Genomic DNA, 21481 nt, shown 5'->3' on the forward strand with positions numbered 1-21481 from the left:
AGTTGAGTCTGGTGTCCCCCATTACTATGGTCCTGAGACAGTAGATCTATTGGATCTCTCTCCCATAGTGTCTGGATGTCTGTGAGGGATTACTCTGTGTCTGTCTTCTATTGTTTCTGTAAGGACTGCAGGTATTTTATATCACTGGTGTCTGTGCAAGATTAGCCTCAGCTGAATCTGTCCTTGGTCTAGAGTATACTTCTGTTCACTGACCGCCGTCTGATCATCTCAGGTGTTCATGTGTTTGTCTGTATAGCCTAGTGTTTGATGTTAATGGCAATGTGATATTGTGGACAGATTGGTTGGTATTACCATCTGTCATCTATCTCTTATGTGTACAATGTGATGTCCTCTCATTCCTAATGTTATTATGGTGGTCATATATCCTTCCCATATATCCCCCCCGTGACCCATGGCAGTGTGTAGGCCCCAACTAGCCCGAAATTAATTCCTCCCTTTCCCTCCCCATCCCGGTAACCTTCTAGGTGAGTTCCCTTTCCCAAGCAAACCCTTCTCTGTCTTTTTACAGTAATGGGCTCATACAGTACTTGTTCTTCTGCAATTGATTTATTTCACTCAGAATAATGTCCTCCAGGTTCATCCATGTTGCGAGATGATTCACATATCCCTCATTATTCTTTAATGTGGCATAGTATTCCATTGTGTGGATATACCATAATTTGGTTATCTACTCATCCATTGATGGGCATTTAAGTTGTTTCCATCTCTTTGCTATGGTGATTGTGCTGTGATGAACATAGGTGTACATATGTCTGTTCATGCACTACCTCTTACCTCTTTAGGATATATTCCTAGTAATGGAATTGCTGGGTCAAAGGGTACTTCTATTTTCAGTTTTTTAAAGAAACGCCATACCGTTTGCCACAACGGTTGTACCATTTTACAATCCCACCAGCAGTGTACAAGAGTTCCAATCTCTCTACAACCTCACCAGCATTTATTATTATCTGACCTATTGAACTTTGCTATTATTGCTGGGGTGAGATGATATCTCATTGCTGTTTTGATTTGCATCTCTCTAATGATTAATGATCATGAGCAATTTCTCATGTGTTTGTTGGCTGCCTGTATATCTTTGGTGAAATGTCTGTTCAAGTGATTTCTTTTGTACGCCTATACATTTTAATATAGTGAGAAACATTTTTCTCTGAGGAGTCCATAGGTTTCACACATCCAACAGGATCCAAGTTGCAAAATTAGGCTAAGAATCCCACTTAAAGTGACCTGACCTGTCAGGTTTCCCTCCTGGGGAAGGATGGCTACTTCTTGCCCCACTATCACAAAGTTTCATGTAACAAATGAAATATTAAGTATTTATCAACACCAATTAGGTATGTGCTTTTTAGGCTCTGTTTTTGGTGATGAGAACATATCAGTGAATGAAATAGGCAAAAATCCCTGCCTTCATGGAATTGAAGTTCTAGTGTGAGGTGCCTGCATGTGTGTGTCTGTTTGTGTGTGTGTGTGGGGTGTGTGGGCATGTGGTCTATTCAAGTATTATGATTAATGTGCTGTCATTTCCTAACTCTTTTGGACCTTGGTTAGCTAAGTTAAGGAGGATCATATCAAGTGTTGAATTCCTTTCTAGCTTTAAGTTCTTAGACATGCTGACAATGATGAAGCATAATTATGAAAGCATTTTCCAAGTGAACTTGAGCAAATGGCTTCATTAGAGCATTGGATGCTTCAGTGTGTATTAATCTCAAGACCAAATAAAAAGTGTTGACTGATTGAATGAAAAAAGAATGAATGAGTGGATGAATGAGCAACTCCCTAATGTAGGTTTTACTAATCTCATTTCATAGCTAGAAATCTGAGGTTGAAAGGGGTTAAATTGCGTAAGATTACTTAAAAACAGAATAAAATATTCCCAACATGCTATGCTCACTTGGAAAATCTTCTCTGGAGGGTACAGTCCAGGAGTCTTGGGTATCTTAGAAAGGCTGTCTTTGACACAACCCCTTTCCTGTGCACATCCAGGCTAGAGGAACATTTTAGGGTAAGGAATCCTTTGCTTTTAAATCAGGATATTTTGATCCAGAAGACAGCAACTCATTGACTTTTTTAGTCTTATTTTTGTCCTTAATTTTATATCTTTCCTCAGAAGGAAGGTTGGGCAATCCTACTTCCGTAGTGATACTGCCTCGGAAACCCAAGGAGGGGTCGCTATGAGTCGGGTTTGACTCGACGGCACATAACAACAACAACAACATAGGAGATGATAATAGGATCCTACTCTGGCTTACTTGATGCTTCCTGGATTTGATTTGTTGGCCATTCCCGTATATACCAATGGCTTCCTGTGTCTCTATCCCCGAAGATATTCTTTGGCAGAAGGAACATACTTCGCCCATATGCAAGGGCAAGCTGGAAGTTCTGGGAGTTGATATTCCAGTAGTAATTCTCACCCAATGACGGTGGGTAAATACCCTGAAGGAAAAGTCTGAGATATCTCTCAGAAGGTTTCCAGTGGGATTGAGCCCCAGTTGCTCAGTTGGTAACCCACTCCTTAGCACTCATTTTATTGACCTCTCTCTTTTCTTTGTCTCACTTATCCACTCTGACACTTGGGCTTCCTGGAGTCACTTCCTAAATAAAGTACTTGTGTTTAAATCTTTTCTCTCACGGTCTGTTGACAGAAAACTAAGTATGACCACACTAAGTATTACTATTACTATACTAAGCATTCCTAATTAAGTTATCATACAAATGGAATATATTAATTTGACTTAAAAATACAACTCAAAATGCTCACACGTTGAGGCTGAATTGACCAACATTCCTGCACAATGTGGATTTCGCATTATATTATTTACTTTTGCAAAATTGATCTTGTTTGTACAGTTTGTACCTACTTCAGAGCAATCTTTTCTTTGCCTGGAATCTTCTTACTTCTTCCTTGGTGACACAGTGCTGCTGTTCATTTAGCCAATTTGAGCAAGGAGTCTGAACTCATTGAGTTGTTAACTTCGTGGAATGATTTTATCTTTGCAGTAACAGCTACTGAGCATATTTATCCAAGTGGGTAATGGAGACACCACCATAACTCAGTCTGATATAGCTGTCTAATCCAGTTTAAAAAAATCAATACCATTCTAATTCAAATTAACACTCCTCTCCCTTGTTCAAGCTAAACTTGCTTTAGAGAAAGAGAAATAGGTAGCAGTGGTGAGGCAGTGGCAGGAGATATATAGTATGCTCTTTGTTTCTTCTAAATTCCTTCCCCAATCATGGGGTTTCACACTAACCCATGGCCCAAGTGTATAGGGAGCAGTAGAAAAGGGATATTTTGTTTACCTAATTGGCTGTATTCAGCTGCCATGGAGATGCTGTCAAAGGAAGGTAAAGCGCCTGAATCTCATTTTGGTTCAGTCTGAAGACTGCAGCTTCTGCTATTGAGAATGGTCTGGGTGTAGATGATGTATTTAGTTTTCAGAATAAGGCTCAATTCCACCTAGACCCCTCTTTGGGAGGTCCCTACCCACTGCAGAAAAATAGCCATATCATCCTTCAGTTTGCTTCCGTAGTTCATGCAATGCACTCTCTAGATTGGGTGTCCAATTACTTGGTTAAGTGGTTTATTTCATTTAGCCCCATGTTTCCTATTTCCTCTCTATGCGCCATCCAACATAGCCAAGGAAACGCTTGTATTTTCTTTGATGCCCTCCAAAGGCTGTGGAGACCTATGTGGGGGTTGCCCCATTTATCTCTTCCCTGGCACACAACATACTGCATCCTTTCACATTCTGCATTCCTAGGCTATTATCTGAGAGTTTTCATCTTCAGAAATCACCAGATGAAAAATGAGCTTTCCATATACAAGAGCCTCCTCAAATTCATGGGATACATGTTAGTGTCTTCCTTGTCATCCGAAGAGGGAAAAGGGCCCAACATTGTCTTCCAGGCTATCACAGAGCTATTTCAACCACACCTTCTCTAATCCAAGTCCTTTGCTATATCCCTAGTTAGTAAAGTCCTCAGATCAGTTCAGTATTTTTGGAACAAGGAAGTGGCATGGGAGTCTTTAGCATGAATCTGGTTTTCTTTGAGCTCAGCAATCCAGAATTGAATTAATTTTGTTCTCAACAGTGGTGTCTACACCATAGTCTTACACTATTTGTAACCTCTAGGGATGGAAATATTTGTTTTCATTTTCTGTTGTCATGATGTAATTTTATACTAACTTATTTGCATTCCTCAAGATCATAAAGGGAACTTTCTTCAATAATACAAACTCAGGAAATCAGTGGAGTTTCCAATGACACAATCGGGAAAAGGCAAACATTTATTTTTATTTGCAAGTGCATTTTCTGCCAATAGGTAGTGCACACAAAACCTTTTAAGCTACAGTAACTTTTGGTAAACTCAATGAATACTTTAAAAAATACTCAGTGATAAGAAAATTACAGAAAAATTTCCATTACACTGTCAAAAATGTTTGGAATCCAAAATCCACTATTTGTTCTGGTTAAAAAGTTTTTCCTTTCCTTTTCTTTCTATTTCTACATAGTCCTATTTTAATTAATGTAATCTGTTTCATGAACTTTTAGAACTGCACTTTCCTGGATTTAGTTTGTTTTTAATTACATAGCTATATCAGTATCTTAATATTTTACATAAAACATTGATCTGCTGACTTTTAGGAAACAAAATTACAAATCTTATTTATGGTGAGGCATTTCCAGTTTTGGAGAAAACTGAAAATCTAATCACTAGAAGGTCATTTTATGCCTTTTTTTCCATTTTTTAACTATAATAAATAATTAGCAACCTATTCATTACAAAAAAAAATTCTTAATTATGCGTAGAGCAACCAGAGCATGTTCACAAATTTAAATTCATGTTTGTTACAGTATGTCAAGTCATTAAGAAAAACTTCTGGTTTTCCAGTTTGGTAACAAATGGCTTTTGTTTGATGCATAATTAATAAAAACTAATGATGACTATGTAGCTCTTCCAGAGTTTTAAAGGCAAATCTATATTGGCCTACAGTTAACATGCAAATTCATCCAACAAGCAACACAAAATGTATTGTAGTAGTCATTCATTTTTATCAACATTCAAGAAGATCTAGACAGCAGCACAACTCTCCTATGTCAGAAACACATTAAAACATGGTCACAACTGAAGTCAGATCACACCTGGTAGAATACCCTCTTGGGAAACCATTCTCTAGAGTCAGTTCAGACTTCCAGCAAGATACATGAACAACAGCAATTAATACTCTGGTACAAAGGTAAATACAGACAAGAGTTTGGTGTGCTAGCATACAGTTTCAAAACAGCAACAAACAAAACCAAACATCTTGCCCCTGATCTCTCTCCTTTCCTTTTGTGAGATTCGAATTTTCACAGCCTCTTTGAAACATTCAATTCGGGGAACAAAGTCCATTGATCCTAGCACTGAAATTGCTCCTTGGGAAGGATATTTGGCCACAAGGGGATGACATACCCACTTGAGAAAGGGCATTAGGGGAAACACCCTGCCACGCAACAAATGGTTTGCTACTAGGAGCCTTGAAGAAAAGTGAATTTTTTTCAAATTATCTAACGTTATCCCAAGGAGTAAGTCATTTGGGGTTATATTGTGGCTTAAATTTTATTTTATAATTTTTTGGTTGGATAAATGATACGTGCACCACCATCACTCTTAAGTCTTTCCATCATATAAGACACTTGTTAAAATAAGAAAGAGTTTACTAAAGCTGACGGTGATTGAGATTCATTCAGTATTCAAAGTTCTTAAAGAATCATTGTTTTTCTGAAAGGGATAAAAAAGTAGGAAAGGCTTTGTTCAAACTCCTGCTAGGAAACAAGTATTACTTCAACTGATACATTGGCTACGTGACATCAAAGTACTATAAATTATCAAAACTATCGTACAGAAAAATTACAAATTCATTGCAAAATACATTACACTGCTACCATTAAGAAAAAAGTGCTTTTTGTTTACATTTCTTTCTTTCTTTTTGCCAGAAAAGTATTCTTTCGAAATAGAAAATCCTATGCGTTACCCTGCATGTGGCTAGGATATATCATAACGGAGTTTGTACTGAGTCCTTCTGATTTGCTGGATGAAGGGCTGAAAAATATAATGACTTAGTAAAGCCGTGCTTCAAATGACCTCACCAGCTGTTGAGTGGAGAGATGCCTGTTTAAGACACAAGAAGATGCCCTGGTCTGTCAAACCCTGTCGGTCATCACACTGTCCCACCAATCAGCTGGTCTAGAATGCACAGGCTTTTTTTACTGGTCCATGGGTTCCTCGTATTCTCCTGAATGGTTCTCAAGTCCTCATCTAGACTTTTCACCTGTATGAATCATCTGTTTAGTGATGCCTATATTGTCTCATGAGAGGAACGATGCAAGATGGTGGACCTGCCAGTTTCAAGAATGGGTGTCCAAGGAGGTCCTGGGCTGTGGCTCTTTGAGAAGGCCCCCTCACCAACATCAGGTCTAGGAATCCCCGCAGCACTGAAGAAACCTGCCGAAACACAAAGATGCCATCCTGAAATCTAAGACAGAAACCCAACCCAGATTCCCTAAGACAGTTTCCCAGGGAGGTCCTAGGAAAGTCATTCTATCAAGAACATCAAATTCCAGAAAGGCACCTTGGGGAGAAAGATGCTGTGGAAGTCAAAGCAGGTATTTCCTTTTTTGAACACAGAGTATTTTCCTTACTTCCTTCTTTTTAAAATTTAATTAATTTTTTAAATTTAATTAATTAATTAATTGTTCACAGGAAAACTGGAAGTTGTGTGCCCCTTATCACAATGAACCCAGATTCCCCTTAGGTGTATTGTAAACAGAGAAGCTACTCTTTAGGTACCGTGCTCTGAGCACATCCCTCCTTACCTTCTTTAAGTTTGAAGTAACAGGGTTAATGATGATTCAACTAAGAATAAAAACCGACTTACTAAACAAAATAATAATGGTAATAATAATAATAAAACACCCAAACTAGGTGGTAGGAGCTCTGGTGGCATAATGCCGAAGGCATTTGACTGCTAACCAGAAGGCTGGCGGTTCAAACCCACCAGCCACTCCTCAGAAGGAAGACTGGGCAATGTACTTCCATAGAGATACTGCCTCAGAAACCCAAGGATGGGTTGCTATGAATCAGATTTGACGTGATGGCAGTGAGTTGGCTGGTTGGTTGGAAACTAGGTGGTATTGAGTCAACTCCAATTCATGGCAACCCTAGTTTCAGAAAGAACTGTGTTCCATAGGGTTTTCAATGGCTAATTTTTGAGAATTAGATTGCCAGGTACCCAGGGTGTTCTCTTAGTGGACTCAAATTTCCAACTTTTGGATGAGCAGCCAAGCGTTTTAACTGTTTGTACCACCGAGGGACTTCCAAGGATAATAGCAACTATTATGGGATCCTCACTATGTATAGGCATAGTTGCATACATGCAACTCTGTTATGAAGTATGGTATGAACATGGGATAGTTTTATTTTTCTCATAATTGCAACCATCTAGGCTCTGTGGAATCCTCTTTTTCAAATAGAAACAAGCTATCTTAAGGATATCTGACACAGATAGCATTTTTCTCTTTAAAGTCTTGTAATTTACTTTCTCAAAGTATAACTTACATACATTCATATCTGGTAGCATAGTGCCTAAGGCACTTGACTGCTAACCAGAAGCCTGGAGGTTCAAACCCACAAGCCACTCCTCGGAAGGCTACTTCCATAATGATACTGCCTCGGAAACCCAAGGAGGGGTCGCTATGAGTTGGGGCCGACTCGATGGCACATAACAACAACAACAACAGCTTAATAAAGTTTTATATATCTATATCTATTTATCTATCTCTCTCTATATATATTTGTACATATTTACTATCTACCTCAATCAAGATATAGAACATTTCTACCACTCCATGAGAGTGTCTCAATATCCATCCCCCATACGTCATCATCAGGAGCTCTGGTGGCGTAGTGCCTAAGGCATTTGACTGCGTTTGACTGCTAACCAGAAGTCTGGCGGTTCAAGCCCACCAGCCACTCTTTGGAAGGAAAGTTGGGCAATCTATTTCCATAGTGATACTACCTTGGAAACCCAAGGAGGGGTCGCTATGAGTTGGATCTGACTCGACGGCAATGTGTATGTCATCATCACTGTGTTGACTTCTAATAGCATAAATTAATTTTGCCTGTGTTTGTACTTTACAGAGAGTTGTATAGTATGAACTCTTTTCTTTCTCATTTCTTTTGGTAAATATTAAGTCTATGAGATTCCTCCCTGATGTATATGGCAATAATTTTATCCTTTTCATTGCTGTGTACTATTCACTGCTGAAATATGCCACACATCATTTGTTCATTTGGGGACAGCCTTGGGAAGATTCCACTTTTCTGACCATTACAATTAAAACTGTCAAGAGCCTTCTTGTACATGGCTTTGAACAACATCAACAGTTATTTCTACTGGGTATTGATCTATTTTGATACTACATATATTTTTTAGTCACTTCTCATTATTAAAACTTAGTCCAGTCCAATTAAAATTTCAATATCCCCTTTGGTTCAAGCAGTCTCCTTTTTTTTTTTTTTTTTTGCAGATTCACACAATCTTTCTGGTTGATTTTACTGGGGCTCTCTCCTCAGATTTACAGATGAAGGAAAAGGAGGTTCTACCATAGCCAACTCTTCTCCCCCAGAAGACAGCCTCATGTCCTCTCTCACTGTCATTATGCAGATGAGAGAGGAAGTGTGTATTGGGGTCAGTGCTTATGGCACTGATTCAGTAGAAATGGTACCTCTCAGCAAGTCTTGCAAGGAGCTGGATACTCCCACAGTAATGATTCTTGAACATCTGTTTTTTTTTTCTTTCTTTCTTTTCCTAAGCTTGGTCCTAGTTGGCAATCTTGGGAAAACAGGAAAGACACCACTTGGTCCTTTATATACGTTATACTAACCATGACCTTCACTGCCCTGCATGACCTAGACCTCGCCTAACTCTCTGACACCATACCTTACTCTTATTCTCTTGCTCACTTTACTCCAGTGACATGTTGTTGTTGTTGTTATGTGCCATCGAGTTGGACCCAACTCAAAGCGACCCCTCCTTGGGTTTCCGAGGTGGTATCACTACGGAAGTAGATTGCCCAATCTTGACATAGGCCTTCTTTTTTGGCTTAAAGACTTTGCATTTACTGTTCCCTATGACTGGGACATTCTTCTCCCAGATCTTTGCATGGCTTGCTCTTTCCTCCTATTCAGGTCCCCGCTCAATCATCCCTCCTCAGAAAAGTCTTCCTTCCCACTTGAACCTACACTACTTCCCAGCTTCCTCCCCTGTACACTCCTAACACATCAAGAACTTTTTATTTTCTTCATACACTTGCCACTCTCTACAAGTATTTTATTTGTGCATTTATTTATAGTTTATTATCCACCTGCCCAAGTAGAATGTAAGCTCTAGGAGAGTCAGAGATTCTGGGGTCTTGTGCTGCGAATACCCCAACAATAAAAATAGTAGCCAGCATGCAATAGGTGATCAATTAGTAAGTGTTGGGTAGAAATGACCTATAGGGTTCCCAAGGCTGTAAAGCTTTACAGAAGCAGACTGCCTCATCTTTCTCCCATGCAGTGGCTAGTGAATTTGAACCACTGACCTTCTGGTTAGCAGCTGAAAGCTTTAACCACTGTGCCACTCTAATTCCAAAGTCCATTCTTGTAAACAAGGGTCTACTGCCTGACGAAATATGCGTCTTTAAAACCACAAAGTGACTGGCAAATTCTAGATGTAGTTTGAACTTCAGCAACAGATGTCACTTCCCACCTTGTGTAGGTCCTTCACTCTTGGAGGTAAACTGTCCCGGATCCTCTGCATTGCTTGGAGTGGAGGCTCATTGAAGTAGGGAGGCTCACCATCAATCATCTCTATCACCATGATCCCAAGGGACCAGATATCCACCTGTTAGGACATCCCAGTGGTTATCTCAGGCAAGGAGGACATGCTGAAATGTTGGATGTGCCCATAGAACTCAATAGACTCATACTCATAAATTGATTGTGATATTTTTAACCTCTCAAAATTAACAATACAGGTCTACAGGCTGAATGGTTGGTTAATGGTTTTTGCTAATGGTCTTCTTTTGCTTTTTAAAGAAAATGTCAAAGACATTTCCACCAACTAGGGATAAATGAATATCCTAACATTCTGAAATTCAGAACTTGAGTTTTCACCCTGTTACATTCTCTAGTTAACTACTAGAGATGTGGGCAGATGTGAAAAATATCTAAAGTTTTGTATTATTAACAGAGAGAAGAAAGTTGCACTTAACTCATAAGAAAACAGGGATTTTTTTTTACATACTCACAACAAAATGCAAGAAGGTATATTGCACAGTGCAGAATATATTCTGATTCTTTCATTAATTCGATTTTAAAAATAGTTCAATTTCCCCCTTTTTGAGGTTTTTTCCTTTCTGTTTTATCATTTAAAAGCAGCATGCACAAAACCTTCTTTTATAAAACCATTTTCAAGAAATGGGGACAAGAAAAGGAAGAGATGACAAGCAATTGTTTCTGGGTAAAGAATGGGAAGCCTGGGCAATGAGAAGCCCTAGCTGTACTATAAATTTCCAGTTACAGTCACTTCCTGTGATAGCCTCATTACACCTCTTATCTGTTGGCTGCATTGCTAATATAAACCTTGCAGTGACCTTCACTGAGAATTTATGCTCTTGGGACCACAGTGAGAAAAATAAGTTGCGCACTCTTTCAAGGTCAAGCAAACAAGGAAAAGAAAGCAGAGCCCTATTTAATTCATGCCAATATCCTTAGCTCATTGCTACCTTTTACCGTTCTATTCCTGCTACCTCTTACTATTCTTCTCCTATCTTAGAATCACCCTCTTCATCATAATGTTTGGAAACACTGTATGGCCAGTTGAAATTAATGTTTTTTTTTTTTTTTCAAATCTTCTACTTAGTGGTTTACCCTCCCTTCCCCACCCACCCCTGTTAATCATCAAAGAAATATTTCTTCTTCTCCTTTTTTTTTTTTTTTTGTTTGTGAAACCCTTTTCTTGACTTTTTATACTAGTGGTCTCATACAATATTTGTCCTTTTGTGATTGACTAATTTCACTCAGCATAACAGCCTCTAAGGCCATCCATGTTATGAGATGTTTCACAGATCTATCATTCTTCTTTAACAGAGTGTAGTATTCCATTGCATGTAAAAAACATAACTTCTTGATCCATTCCTCTGTTGATGGGCGTTTAGGTTGTTTCCAGCCTTTTGCTACTGTGACTATGCTGAGATGAACAGGGTGTTCATATATCTGTTTGTGTCATGGTTCTTATTTCTCTAGGTTATATACTTAGTAGTGATATAGCTGGATCATAAGGTATTTCTATCTCCAACATTTTAAGGAAGTGCCAGACTGTTTTCCACAGTAGTAGCACCATTTTACAGTCCCACCAGCAGTGTAAACCCAGAGGGTTCTAGTTTCTCTACACACTGGCAAGAATTTGTTGTTTTCTGTTTTTTTTTTTTTTTTTAACTTTGTAATTAATGCTGGGGTGAGATGATGTCTCATTGTTGTTTTGATTTGCATTTCTCTAATGGCTAATGATACTGCCTTGGAAATCCAAGGAGGGGTTGCTATGCGTCCGGCCTGACTGGACAGCACATAACAACAACAACAACAATGGCTAATGATCCTGAGCATTTCTTCATGTGTTTATTAGCTGCTTGAATGTCTTCTTTGGTGAAGTGTCTGTTCATGTCCTCTGTCCACTTTTTAATTGAATTATTTGTCTTTTTGTTGTTCAGTTGTTGAATTTTTCTATAAATTTTAAAGATTTTTCCCAGTCTGTGGGTTCTCCTTTTACTCTTTTGGTGAAATCTTTTGATGTGTATGAAACAAACTTCTTGGCTTCCACATGTATGTACATTGTGTGCCTCAGAGGTTTCACTATTCCCTCCCTAGACTGCTTTTCCACCACTCTCTGTCTCCCTCATTGTCACAAACTCTATGATATTTCCTTTCCCGATGAAAACAAAATTGTACCATAATTTAAATATGGTAATACAGGTCTATAGGCTGAATGGTTGACTTAAAGAGTTTTTGCTAATGATCCTTTTTTGCTTTTTAAAGAAAATGTCAAAGACATTTCCACCAATTTGGGATAAATGAATATCTTAACATTCTGAAATTTAGACCTTGAATTTTCACCCTGTTAAATTCCCTAGTTAACTACCTGTGGGCAGATGTGAAAAATATCTAAAGTTCTATATTATTAACAGTGAGAAGAAAGTTGTACTTAACTCAAGAAAACAGAGATTTTTAAAAATAATATTTATATATGATCTTTCTAGAGGAATACTTTATTAAAGGGAAAAGGAAGTATTACCTCTCTCTTAATTTCTTACTCAAACATTACCTCTACTTTTCTGGAGCTTTCTTTAACCCTGTATCTTTTCTCTGAATCACCCAGCCTGCTCATCTCTGCATCTCAGACCATTTTTCTAGTCACATTGCCTTGCTTTGTGCACCTCTCTGCTACTGAGAGAAGAGCAGTGCTTGTGTGACTCTCCCTCAGTGTCATGTAATGGAGCTCTGTGCATTCTAGACCTCAATAAGTAACCCCCTGAATATTCTCAGTGGTGGCCAGTAAATATCCTCAGTGGTGGCCAATCTCCTTTCTGCCACAGCCACTCTATATCTAGTGCAGTGAATAGGGAACAAGTGTGAGAGTCAAAAACTTCTCACTAGATCTCCTGTAGTTCACAGCTATCTCAAGACCACTGCATTCTGGAGTCTATCCCAGGCCATGCCTCTCCAAACAGTAACTGTCACCCCCTTACCTCTGTCCCATAAGGTAGTCTAGAGATCACCTCAGGTGCCATCCAGTATGGAGTGCCAACAAGTGATTTCCTCTTTGGCACCTCTTTGGAGACTTGAGCACAGAAACCAAAGTCAGATAACTTTATCTGAAAAGGAAAGGAATACAACTTTACGATATTGTTTACTAGATATAAAAACATGTACATAGAAAATTTTAAATTCAAAGCAAAATAATCTCATTAATGGGTTTTGGAATTATTGGGGGAGGGGTTGGTCACTTCTTTTTTTGAGAAAGGCACAATTAATTTTAATGGAATAATTTCTCATCAACCCACCAGGTTTGACTTGCAAATGTTTAAACTCCTACTGCTTACATCTTTTATAAAATAATGAAACAAACAAAAGGCAGACAGATGAGATACACCAAAACCAACAAATCCATTGAAACTCAACTCTACAACTTTAATTTAATGTGACAATGATGTTTCAGTGTAAATAAATTGATATTATCAATGTGATTTTGGTACAAACAACTGCAGGTTAGTTTATTTTGTGTCCAACATGTGTAGGTTTCTATGTATTGTGAGATGATTTAACCAACTTCTTTTCTATATTTAATATACTGCAAACCTTCATTATTATATGATACTGATATAGCACTTTCAGTGTTGATTCTCTTTCCTTTTGTTTTCCCCTTTGCCCATGATGAATGAACTTGCCAATGTGAATATCAATGCAAGTGGAAATAGCACAGAGGCTGGGTGTTAGCAATTGTTAATCATGGGTTTAAGGCAGTCATCACGATGACTCAGTGTACACATATGTTAGTTGTTTTAGATTATCCTATACAAATTAAAGGGAGCTCTGGTAGCACAGTGCCTAAGGCACTTGACTGCTAACCAGAAGGCTGGCAGTTCAAACCCACCAGCCACTCCTCGGAAGGAAGGTTGGGCAATCTACTTCTGTAGTGATACTGCCTTGGCAACCCAAGGAGGGGTCGCTATGAGTCGGGGCCGACTCGATGGCACATAACAACAACAACAACATACAAATTAAAAAGGCTTTGATAACTATTCCACAGTGCTCAAGTCTTCGTAAGCAAATGCTTCAGAACATACTGCAGTATCAGGAACTTGCTGATTTGGGTATCCCTGATGCCCAGCAGTCAGCTTATTTCTGGGAGGTGTGATTCTTGGCCATGATGCCTTGGTGTGAACTTCAAATGGCCTCATCCAAGACTACTTTATTATTGTTCATGATGATAAAAGATTTAAAAAAGAACACAATTAGGCAATGGTACATGGGCAATAGTGGTTCTGTGGTAGAATTCTCACCTTCCAGGTGGGAGACCCAGCTTTGATTCCTGACTAAGGCACCTTATATGAAGTCACCACCTGTGACAGTGGAGGGTTGTGTGTTGCTATGATGCTAAATAGGCTTCGAGGAGCTTCAAGACTAAGAGAGAATGAGAATAAAGGCCTGGAGATCTGCTTGTAAAAACCAGCCAGTGTAAACCCTATGGATCACAATTGTCCAATTATGGAACCAATTAAAGGAATGATGCAGGGCTGGGCAGTGTTTCATTCCATTGTGTATGGGGTCATCATGAGTCAGGTACTGACTTGATGACAGCCACAAAAACAACAAATAGATCAATGGCCTAGTCTCTAAGACATGAATTTTGTCTTGATTTTCTTCATACTTATTGGAAATTCCTTTCTTAACATTTTTCTCTGGTTTGACCTCTTATGCTCACACCTTAAATACTGGGGGTCTCTAGTGTTTGGATCTCAATTTTAGGTCTTCTCCTTTAACATACTCTTGTCAGGTTCCCTTTCTCCTCCCATGCTTAATTTATATCTCTCTCCTCCATCCAAGATCAGAATTTCCAACTAGTATATATTTCCACATGGAAGATCAATGTTACCTTCTGAACACTATATACTCTCTCCACTCCAAAACCTGACCCACATCTATCAGTCTTTTATCTTTGTCAATGGCACCATCATCCACCCCATTACTCAACCTAAACTGTGAGAGTCATCCTTTACTGCTTCCTCTATCTCACACCAAATATTTTTGGTTAGAGTTTTAAAAATACGTCTTTGTAGCTGTAACATTGACAATAGAAATTGGCCATTAATAAAAAACAAAACAAAACAAAACAAAAAAAAACACTGTCCTATGGGAAAGTCAGTAGTTTGAACCCAGCAGACACTCTACAGGAGAAAGGTGAGGCAGTCTGCTTCTGTAAAGATTTACAGCCTTGGAAATCCTATGGGAGAGTTCTACTCTGTCCTATAGGGTTGCTATGAGTTACTATGAGATGAACATCAGAAGCCTCTCAAAATCAACGTTGTTGAATGAAGGATGAGACTCAATCATAAGGAATGAAAGAAGCTTCTGAGAATGAAAGATAATGGTGTTGTTATTATTATAAAGATCAGGATCTCAGTGGAGAGGTCTGGTCTGGAGGCACAGTTTTTCCCCCACCATTTTATTATGATACTTTTTAATAATCTGGCAATTTGCAGATCAAACATCCCTGGGGCCACTAAGTTGATCCTATCACTATTAGGGTTTTGCTTTTTGGGTTTTGTCACACACCTATCCTTATATACATCCATCTATTCTCTTTATTTTTCAATGTATTTGAAAATAAGTCACAGACATCAGAACACTTTACTCCTAATTCAACATGTATATCATTAATATGCATGTTCTATATTTATTTTCAGTGTATATAATATTGAAATGCATACAGTGAAATACACATACCTTAAGATTACCAAGAAGTAAGTTTTGACAAGTGCATACGCCTATATATCTTAAACCCTTAATAATATATGGGACATTGCTATTCTGGGGAACATGTTTTAAGGTGTCTTCTGGATATAGTTGGTTTTTCGAACACCCTTGCACACCCAGTAGTATCAGAAAAGAAGATGGTCAGAGATGAAATGACTGGCAGCTGGAGTGACTGAAATCAAAGTGTTTTTGGAGACTGAAAGGAAAAACAGCAAAATGTAAGGAGAAGTGAGGGAAAATGATATGGAGAAGTCAAGATGGGAGTGACCGACATCTATGAAGGAACAGAGACAGTAAACCATATAATAACTGAGATTTGCTATTGTATTTGCAGGATGGGGTCTGTGGTGACTCATGTTCTGCAGAGGCAGAAACCAGGCAGTAGTGAGGTCTTAGTCAAACTGCACTTCAAGAAATGAGATGTGTTTTAACATAGGTAGAAGAAACCCTAAGGTTAAAAATATAGGGGTGATCGGCCACCACTGTCACCCACTTGGAAGGGGATCTATCTAGGAGATCCTTGATAGAGAGGGAGAACAATGGGGTACAAAACCCAAAATCATTTGGAGGGAAAAAAAAAAGGGGGCGGACCAGGTTTGCTGGTCCAATAGAGCCTGGTGGAACCACTGAGACTATGGCCCCTAACTGCCCTTCAGGTCTGGAATTGAACCCACACCTGTGGTTTCTAGCCAGACAAAAGACAGGCATAGAGTTGAACATCTACCTCAAGTAGATGCACTCCTTGGAGAGAACAATCATGGGAGAAAGAAGGGCTGTTTATGCACAGGGAGACAGCTCAGGGGGCAGGAGTCCATGGAGGGATGGACACAGGAAGAGGTAACTAGGGGGAGGAAGTGGGAGAGGAGCTGTTGCATTGTGGTAAACTGTGGTCAATGTCATGAGACAAAGTATATGTGAACTGCTGTATGGAAAGTGAATTTGCTCTGTAAATCTTCACCCAAATCACAATAAAAGAAAAAAAAATATGGGGGTGATGACCATAATGACAATGATAATTATTGTTACTCTAGATCAATCTTAGGAGCTCTGGTGGTGTAGTGGTTAAGGCATTTTCGCTAACCAAAAAGGTTGGTGGTTCATACCCATTAGCCACTCTGTGGAAGAAAGATGAGGCAATCTGATTCCACAAAGATTTACAGCCTTGGAAAGCAAATGGGGGTTGCTTTGAGTTGGAATTGACTTGATGGCAGTGAGTTTGGTTTGGTTCTTGAGATAAATCTTACTGAGCTTTTACTATATGTCAGTTACAATTGAAGTACTTTACATGTAGTATCTCATTTAATTCTGCACAATAACAAACAAAGTAGGAACTATTATTATCATCTACTTCTATAGAGATGTCACCTCAGAAACCCAAGAAAGGGTCACTATGAGTCACAATCGACTTGACAGCAGTGAGTTTATTTTACAGTAAACCAAGGCACACAGAGATTAAGTCCCTTGTCCAAAGAAGAGATGTAGGAAGTTAGGGAGCCAGGCTTCCAGGATTCAGGCATTTAACTACAACTCAGTACCACAGAGCAAGTTTACACGCTGAAATAAAGGAGTTAGTGGAGTAGTAGATGTTGAAAATATAGGAATAAGGGTAACTGATGACAAGGTTCCTAAAAAGATGGGATGGAAATGAAGAGATGGGAGGTTTTATTATTCAAAGCTACAGTAGAAGCAGCAGGATTACTTGGGAGTTTGTTAGAATCTTTCTAGAGAAATTCTCTGTAGATTCTCAGGCCCCACCCTACACCTTCTAAGTTCAGAGTCTGCATTTTAACAACATCCCTGGGCTGTTGTTGTTATTTGCAATTGAGTCGGACCTGACTCATAGCAACCCCTCCTTGGGTTGCTGAGGCAGTATCGCTACGGAAGTAAATTTCCCCACCTTCCTTCTGAGGAGTGGCTGGTGGGTTTGAACTGCCAGCCTTCTGGTTAGCAGTCAAGTACTTTAGGCACTACGCTACCAGAGCTCCTTCCTGGGCTATTGGTGTACATGTTATAGCTTGAAACATAGGAGACTACAGTTATGCTGTGAAAAAGCAAGAAAGGAAGCATCTTATGAAGAGGTGAGGATGGAAGAGCATTTGTTTGCTTAGGGTCTCATCTCTTCACTTCAGTATCATGGTGAAAGCTATCTCATATTCTTGCTGAGCCCAGTCTTCCTACTATTTATTTGTATGCATTGAAATCCACCGGAATGGCTTTCAAGGCCCTCCTTGTAGCCTTTTCATGCAGCCAGCCTCACTCCTCATTGCTTTCTGCACACATTAAAACTATTCCTAGGGATTGAGGAGGCTCCTGGGGTGTAGGGAAGGTCCTGGGCAAACAGATAGGAGTTGGTTCATTTCCAGCTTGGAGCATTTGTTTATGGTTCTTTACTTGCATATTCGATTTTTAATCATATTTCAAAGCCTTAGTAGAAGTTCTGATGGCGTAGTGCCTAAGGTATTTGACTGCTAACCAGAAGGAAGATTGGGCAATCTACTTCCATAGAGATAATGCCTCGGAAACCCAAGGAGGGGTCGCTATGAGTCAGAAACGACTCGATGGCAGTGAGTTTGGTTTTCTAACATCTCACTTCCTCCAGAAATCTCAGTAGCTCCCATTGATCTCACTCCTTTTCATACTCAGGGGAAGTTAGCATTTACGTAACTTCGAACTGCTTTTTGGTGCTGACTTTGTCCCCCATGGCTGGAATTTACACTCCTCAGGAGCAGCTGCTTGGCCTTTTATTTATGAAACCTCATTGTGTACCATAACAGCTGGTGCATTTAATAAACACATGCTTCTAAATGGGTTTTCTTTTATTTTGATACATACATATAAGCTAGTAAGTAGATTACATGACAAAAGACCACTGGTGCTCTTTCTGAAACCATCATTGGCAGACTGAAGATAGCTGCTTCTAGAATCAAACTTGGAACACAGATGAAATCATCTTAATATTTAAGAATTATTAATGTGCATGTTTCTTTTTTTTCATTTTTTAGTTCATGATCATCTCTCTAAGCAGCCCAGGATTAGTAGTGGTATGGGGTTGGAAGAGATTGTATTGCTCCAGACAGAAAGCTTGAGAAAGCCAGTTTAAATACAGAGACAATATTTTCAATTATTTGACCTATCAAGAAATTAGCTCAGATGATTTAGATCATAGACTTTCCATGTGGTGGAAGGCACTCAAAATACACAGTGACCACAATAATGGACTCAAGCATACCAATAATGGTGAAGATGGTGCAGGATTGGGCAACGTTGCCTTCTGTTGTACATAGGGCTGCCAAAAGTCAGAGCCAACTCCATGGCAACTAACAACAATTAACATACTAATGAGTACTGGCTGAGCATCCGCGTTGGCCATGTCCAACATGGACTTCATGGAGAGAAGGCACAACAGTATGGGTGGAAATGAGCTTGAGGCAGTGCTACTGGTCTCCATGGCTTATGTGTGGTGTGCAAAGGTACAGAAGTCCTACAAATTTCAGTGAGGAAATGGAGAAGTGCCTGGAACAACCCATAGCTGACAAGAGGAAGTAGCTTCAAGGTCAGCTTTCAAGACATACTGCAAAAGGCTGGCACTATGAAATAATGCAAAGGGTCCTTTTGAAAAGCCCAGTAGATGATGGGACCAATTCACCCTCAGTAGTCACCTGTTCCTATATCTAGCAGAACAGCCCATCCAAAGATTAGAGAGGAACAAGAAGATTGTTTCATTCATCTTGAAGTCCCATAAATCACACTTAACTTTGTTCTCCTAGACTTCAACTTGAGAAACAGTAGGGAATAGGAACAGGAGTAGGTGGTGGTCAAATCTGAAAGACTGAGTGTTTTGGTTTCCAAGGACTGCCATAATAAAACACCACAAAGTGGGTGGCTTTAAAGAACAGAAATTCACTGTCTTACAATTCTGGAGGCCAGGAGTCAGAAATCAGGGTATTACCCATGTCAATTCCTTTTGAGTGCTCTGACAGTGATAATCTGTTCCATGTTTCTCTCCTTGTTTCTGGTGATGGCTGGTGATCCTTGGTGTTCTTAGGCTGTAGATGCAACTTTATATGGCTCTTTATATCTTTATATCTATCTGTAGGTCCATTATCTTCTCTTCTTCAATAAGGACACTTGTCATATAAGATTAGTGTCCATCCTACTCAAGCATGACCTCGTATTAATCTAACGGATAACATCTTCCAAGACTCTTTTTCCAAATAGAGTCACATTCATAGGCACAGGGATTAGGACTTCAACAAATCTTTTTTGTGGATGCAATTCAATTGAAAGCACTGAATTTTAGAAGATATCAGTTCAATCTTACAATAACGTGGTTGAGCTTGACAGACAATGTTTAAATTATTGAAGCTTACTAAGTTCAATTGGATCAAATTAAAATAGAGATTTTTAAAAATCTATCTAATGCAAAAGTTTTGTCAAGAAGTTACAGTTAGTTTTAGGAAACAGAGAAACTACAATTATACGGGGGTGTGTGTGTGTGTGTGGACATTTTCAATACTCAAATGTGAGTAAATGTGCAACCCTATTATGCAGATAGTAGAGGAGAAACAATCTTGCTAATAAATTTTATGTGCCTGTGACTTGAAAACTGAATGATTAAGGAGGTGAACATATCAGCCTTTAGATTTTGGTAGTTATTTATTTCAGTATTTCTAGTGTAGGTTTCTCTTTTCAGGCATTAAAAAAAAATCTGACATACCAATAATTATCTTCCTGACAAAATGTGAAATGAGAAGTTGAAAACTTGGAAGCTAGGCCTGCTCTCCTGTTGTAGGAGTGGAAGTGCTTCTGCATGATTTTTTACTCATCCAAGTACATAAAAGAGACAATTTTCTAAAAGAATATAATTGCATACAACATTTGCCCAAATAAATCTGCAAGTAGATAATGAGAACTCAAGTAATGAGTATAATAAAGCACTGCAGGCAGATCTTAAAAGTGAATCACTAGACTCTTAGCTGAGCCTTATTTTAGACAGAATTGCATAATTTAGATATTTAGGAAACCACCCTTCTCTCTCTAATGCAGTAAGAGCACTGCAGCTAGTCCATTGCCTGTCCCTAAAAGGAGAAGATTTAGCTTATTACACAGGGACAAGATGAGCAACTAGAGTTTCGAGCTCACACAAAGCTGCCATTTAAACCTGAGATCCTTCTCCTCTATGATGTGCCTTAGCTAATAATCAGGGGCCCCACAAGAGGATAGAGGCAAGAAAAAAAGAAAGTCTATCAATGAATGAGACACCTAAAGGCTTAAACATACATTTAAAGCACTTCTGCATGTCAAAATCCTTGTTGCATATACCCTAAAGTTGTTTTGTGTCTGCTCCAGGTTTTGGGCTAAGGCAAGAGATGATTTTTTTTTTTTTTTTTTTGTGCCTGGTTCCTGGGTGGCTTCCTGAAAAGCACTGGTCCTCAAAGTGTGTAGCATTAGCACCATCTGTGAAGTTGTTAGAAGTGTAGATTCTTGGGTACTACCCCAGTCTGAATGAATCAGAATGACTGGGGACCAATAATTTGCTATTTTTTTTTTAGTATGTAACACTAACATTTGCCATTTAACTATTTTTAAGTGTATAATTCAGTGACATTATTACATTTTTCACCATGTATTTCCAAAACTTTTTCATCACCCTAAACAGAAACTCAGTCCCATTAAGCAGTAACTCCCTATTCCTGGCTCTTGCACTGGCAACCACTGGCAACCCTGGCAACCCAAATCTACTCTGATCTCTATTCATTTGCCTATTCTGGATATTTCATATAAGTGGGAATCAGACAGTATTTCTCCTTTTGCGTCTGACTTCTTTCACTTAGCATAACGTCTC

The 21481-nt window shown here is 39.0% G+C and overlaps 1 protein-coding gene and 1 non-coding gene across 2 annotated transcripts in view; both read right to left on the minus strand.

Annotated features, from left to right (window-relative positions):
• Nucleotides 1–6348: 6348 nt before the first annotated feature.
• PAK5 (p21 (RAC1) activated kinase 5) overlaps nucleotides 6349–21481 on the minus strand; it is a 180620-nt gene continuing 165487 nt past the window's right edge. Inside the window, exons 6-8 of the mRNA XM_007955672.2 lie at nucleotides 12849–12974; nucleotides 9812–9946; nucleotides 6349–6504 (exon numbers count right to left, since the gene is read on the minus strand). Of these exons, the coding sequence (XP_007953863.1) occupies nucleotides 6349–6504; nucleotides 9812–9946; nucleotides 12849–12974 (417 nt within the window). The remainder of the gene's footprint in view (nucleotides 6505–9811; nucleotides 9947–12848; nucleotides 12975–21481) is intronic.
• LOC122151527 lies at nucleotides 6740–6868 on the minus strand. The gene has a single exon (XR_006164192.1). It is a non-coding gene; the product is annotated as a small nucleolar RNA SNORA11 (small nucleolar RNA).

This window comes from Orycteropus afer, unplaced genomic scaffold (genome assembly GCF_000298275.1).
Source record: "Orycteropus afer afer isolate SDZICR_OR568_19922 unplaced genomic scaffold, OryAfe1.0 scaffold00529, whole genome shotgun sequence".
Taxonomy (NCBI): domain Eukaryota; kingdom Metazoa; phylum Chordata; class Mammalia; order Tubulidentata; family Orycteropodidae; genus Orycteropus; species Orycteropus afer.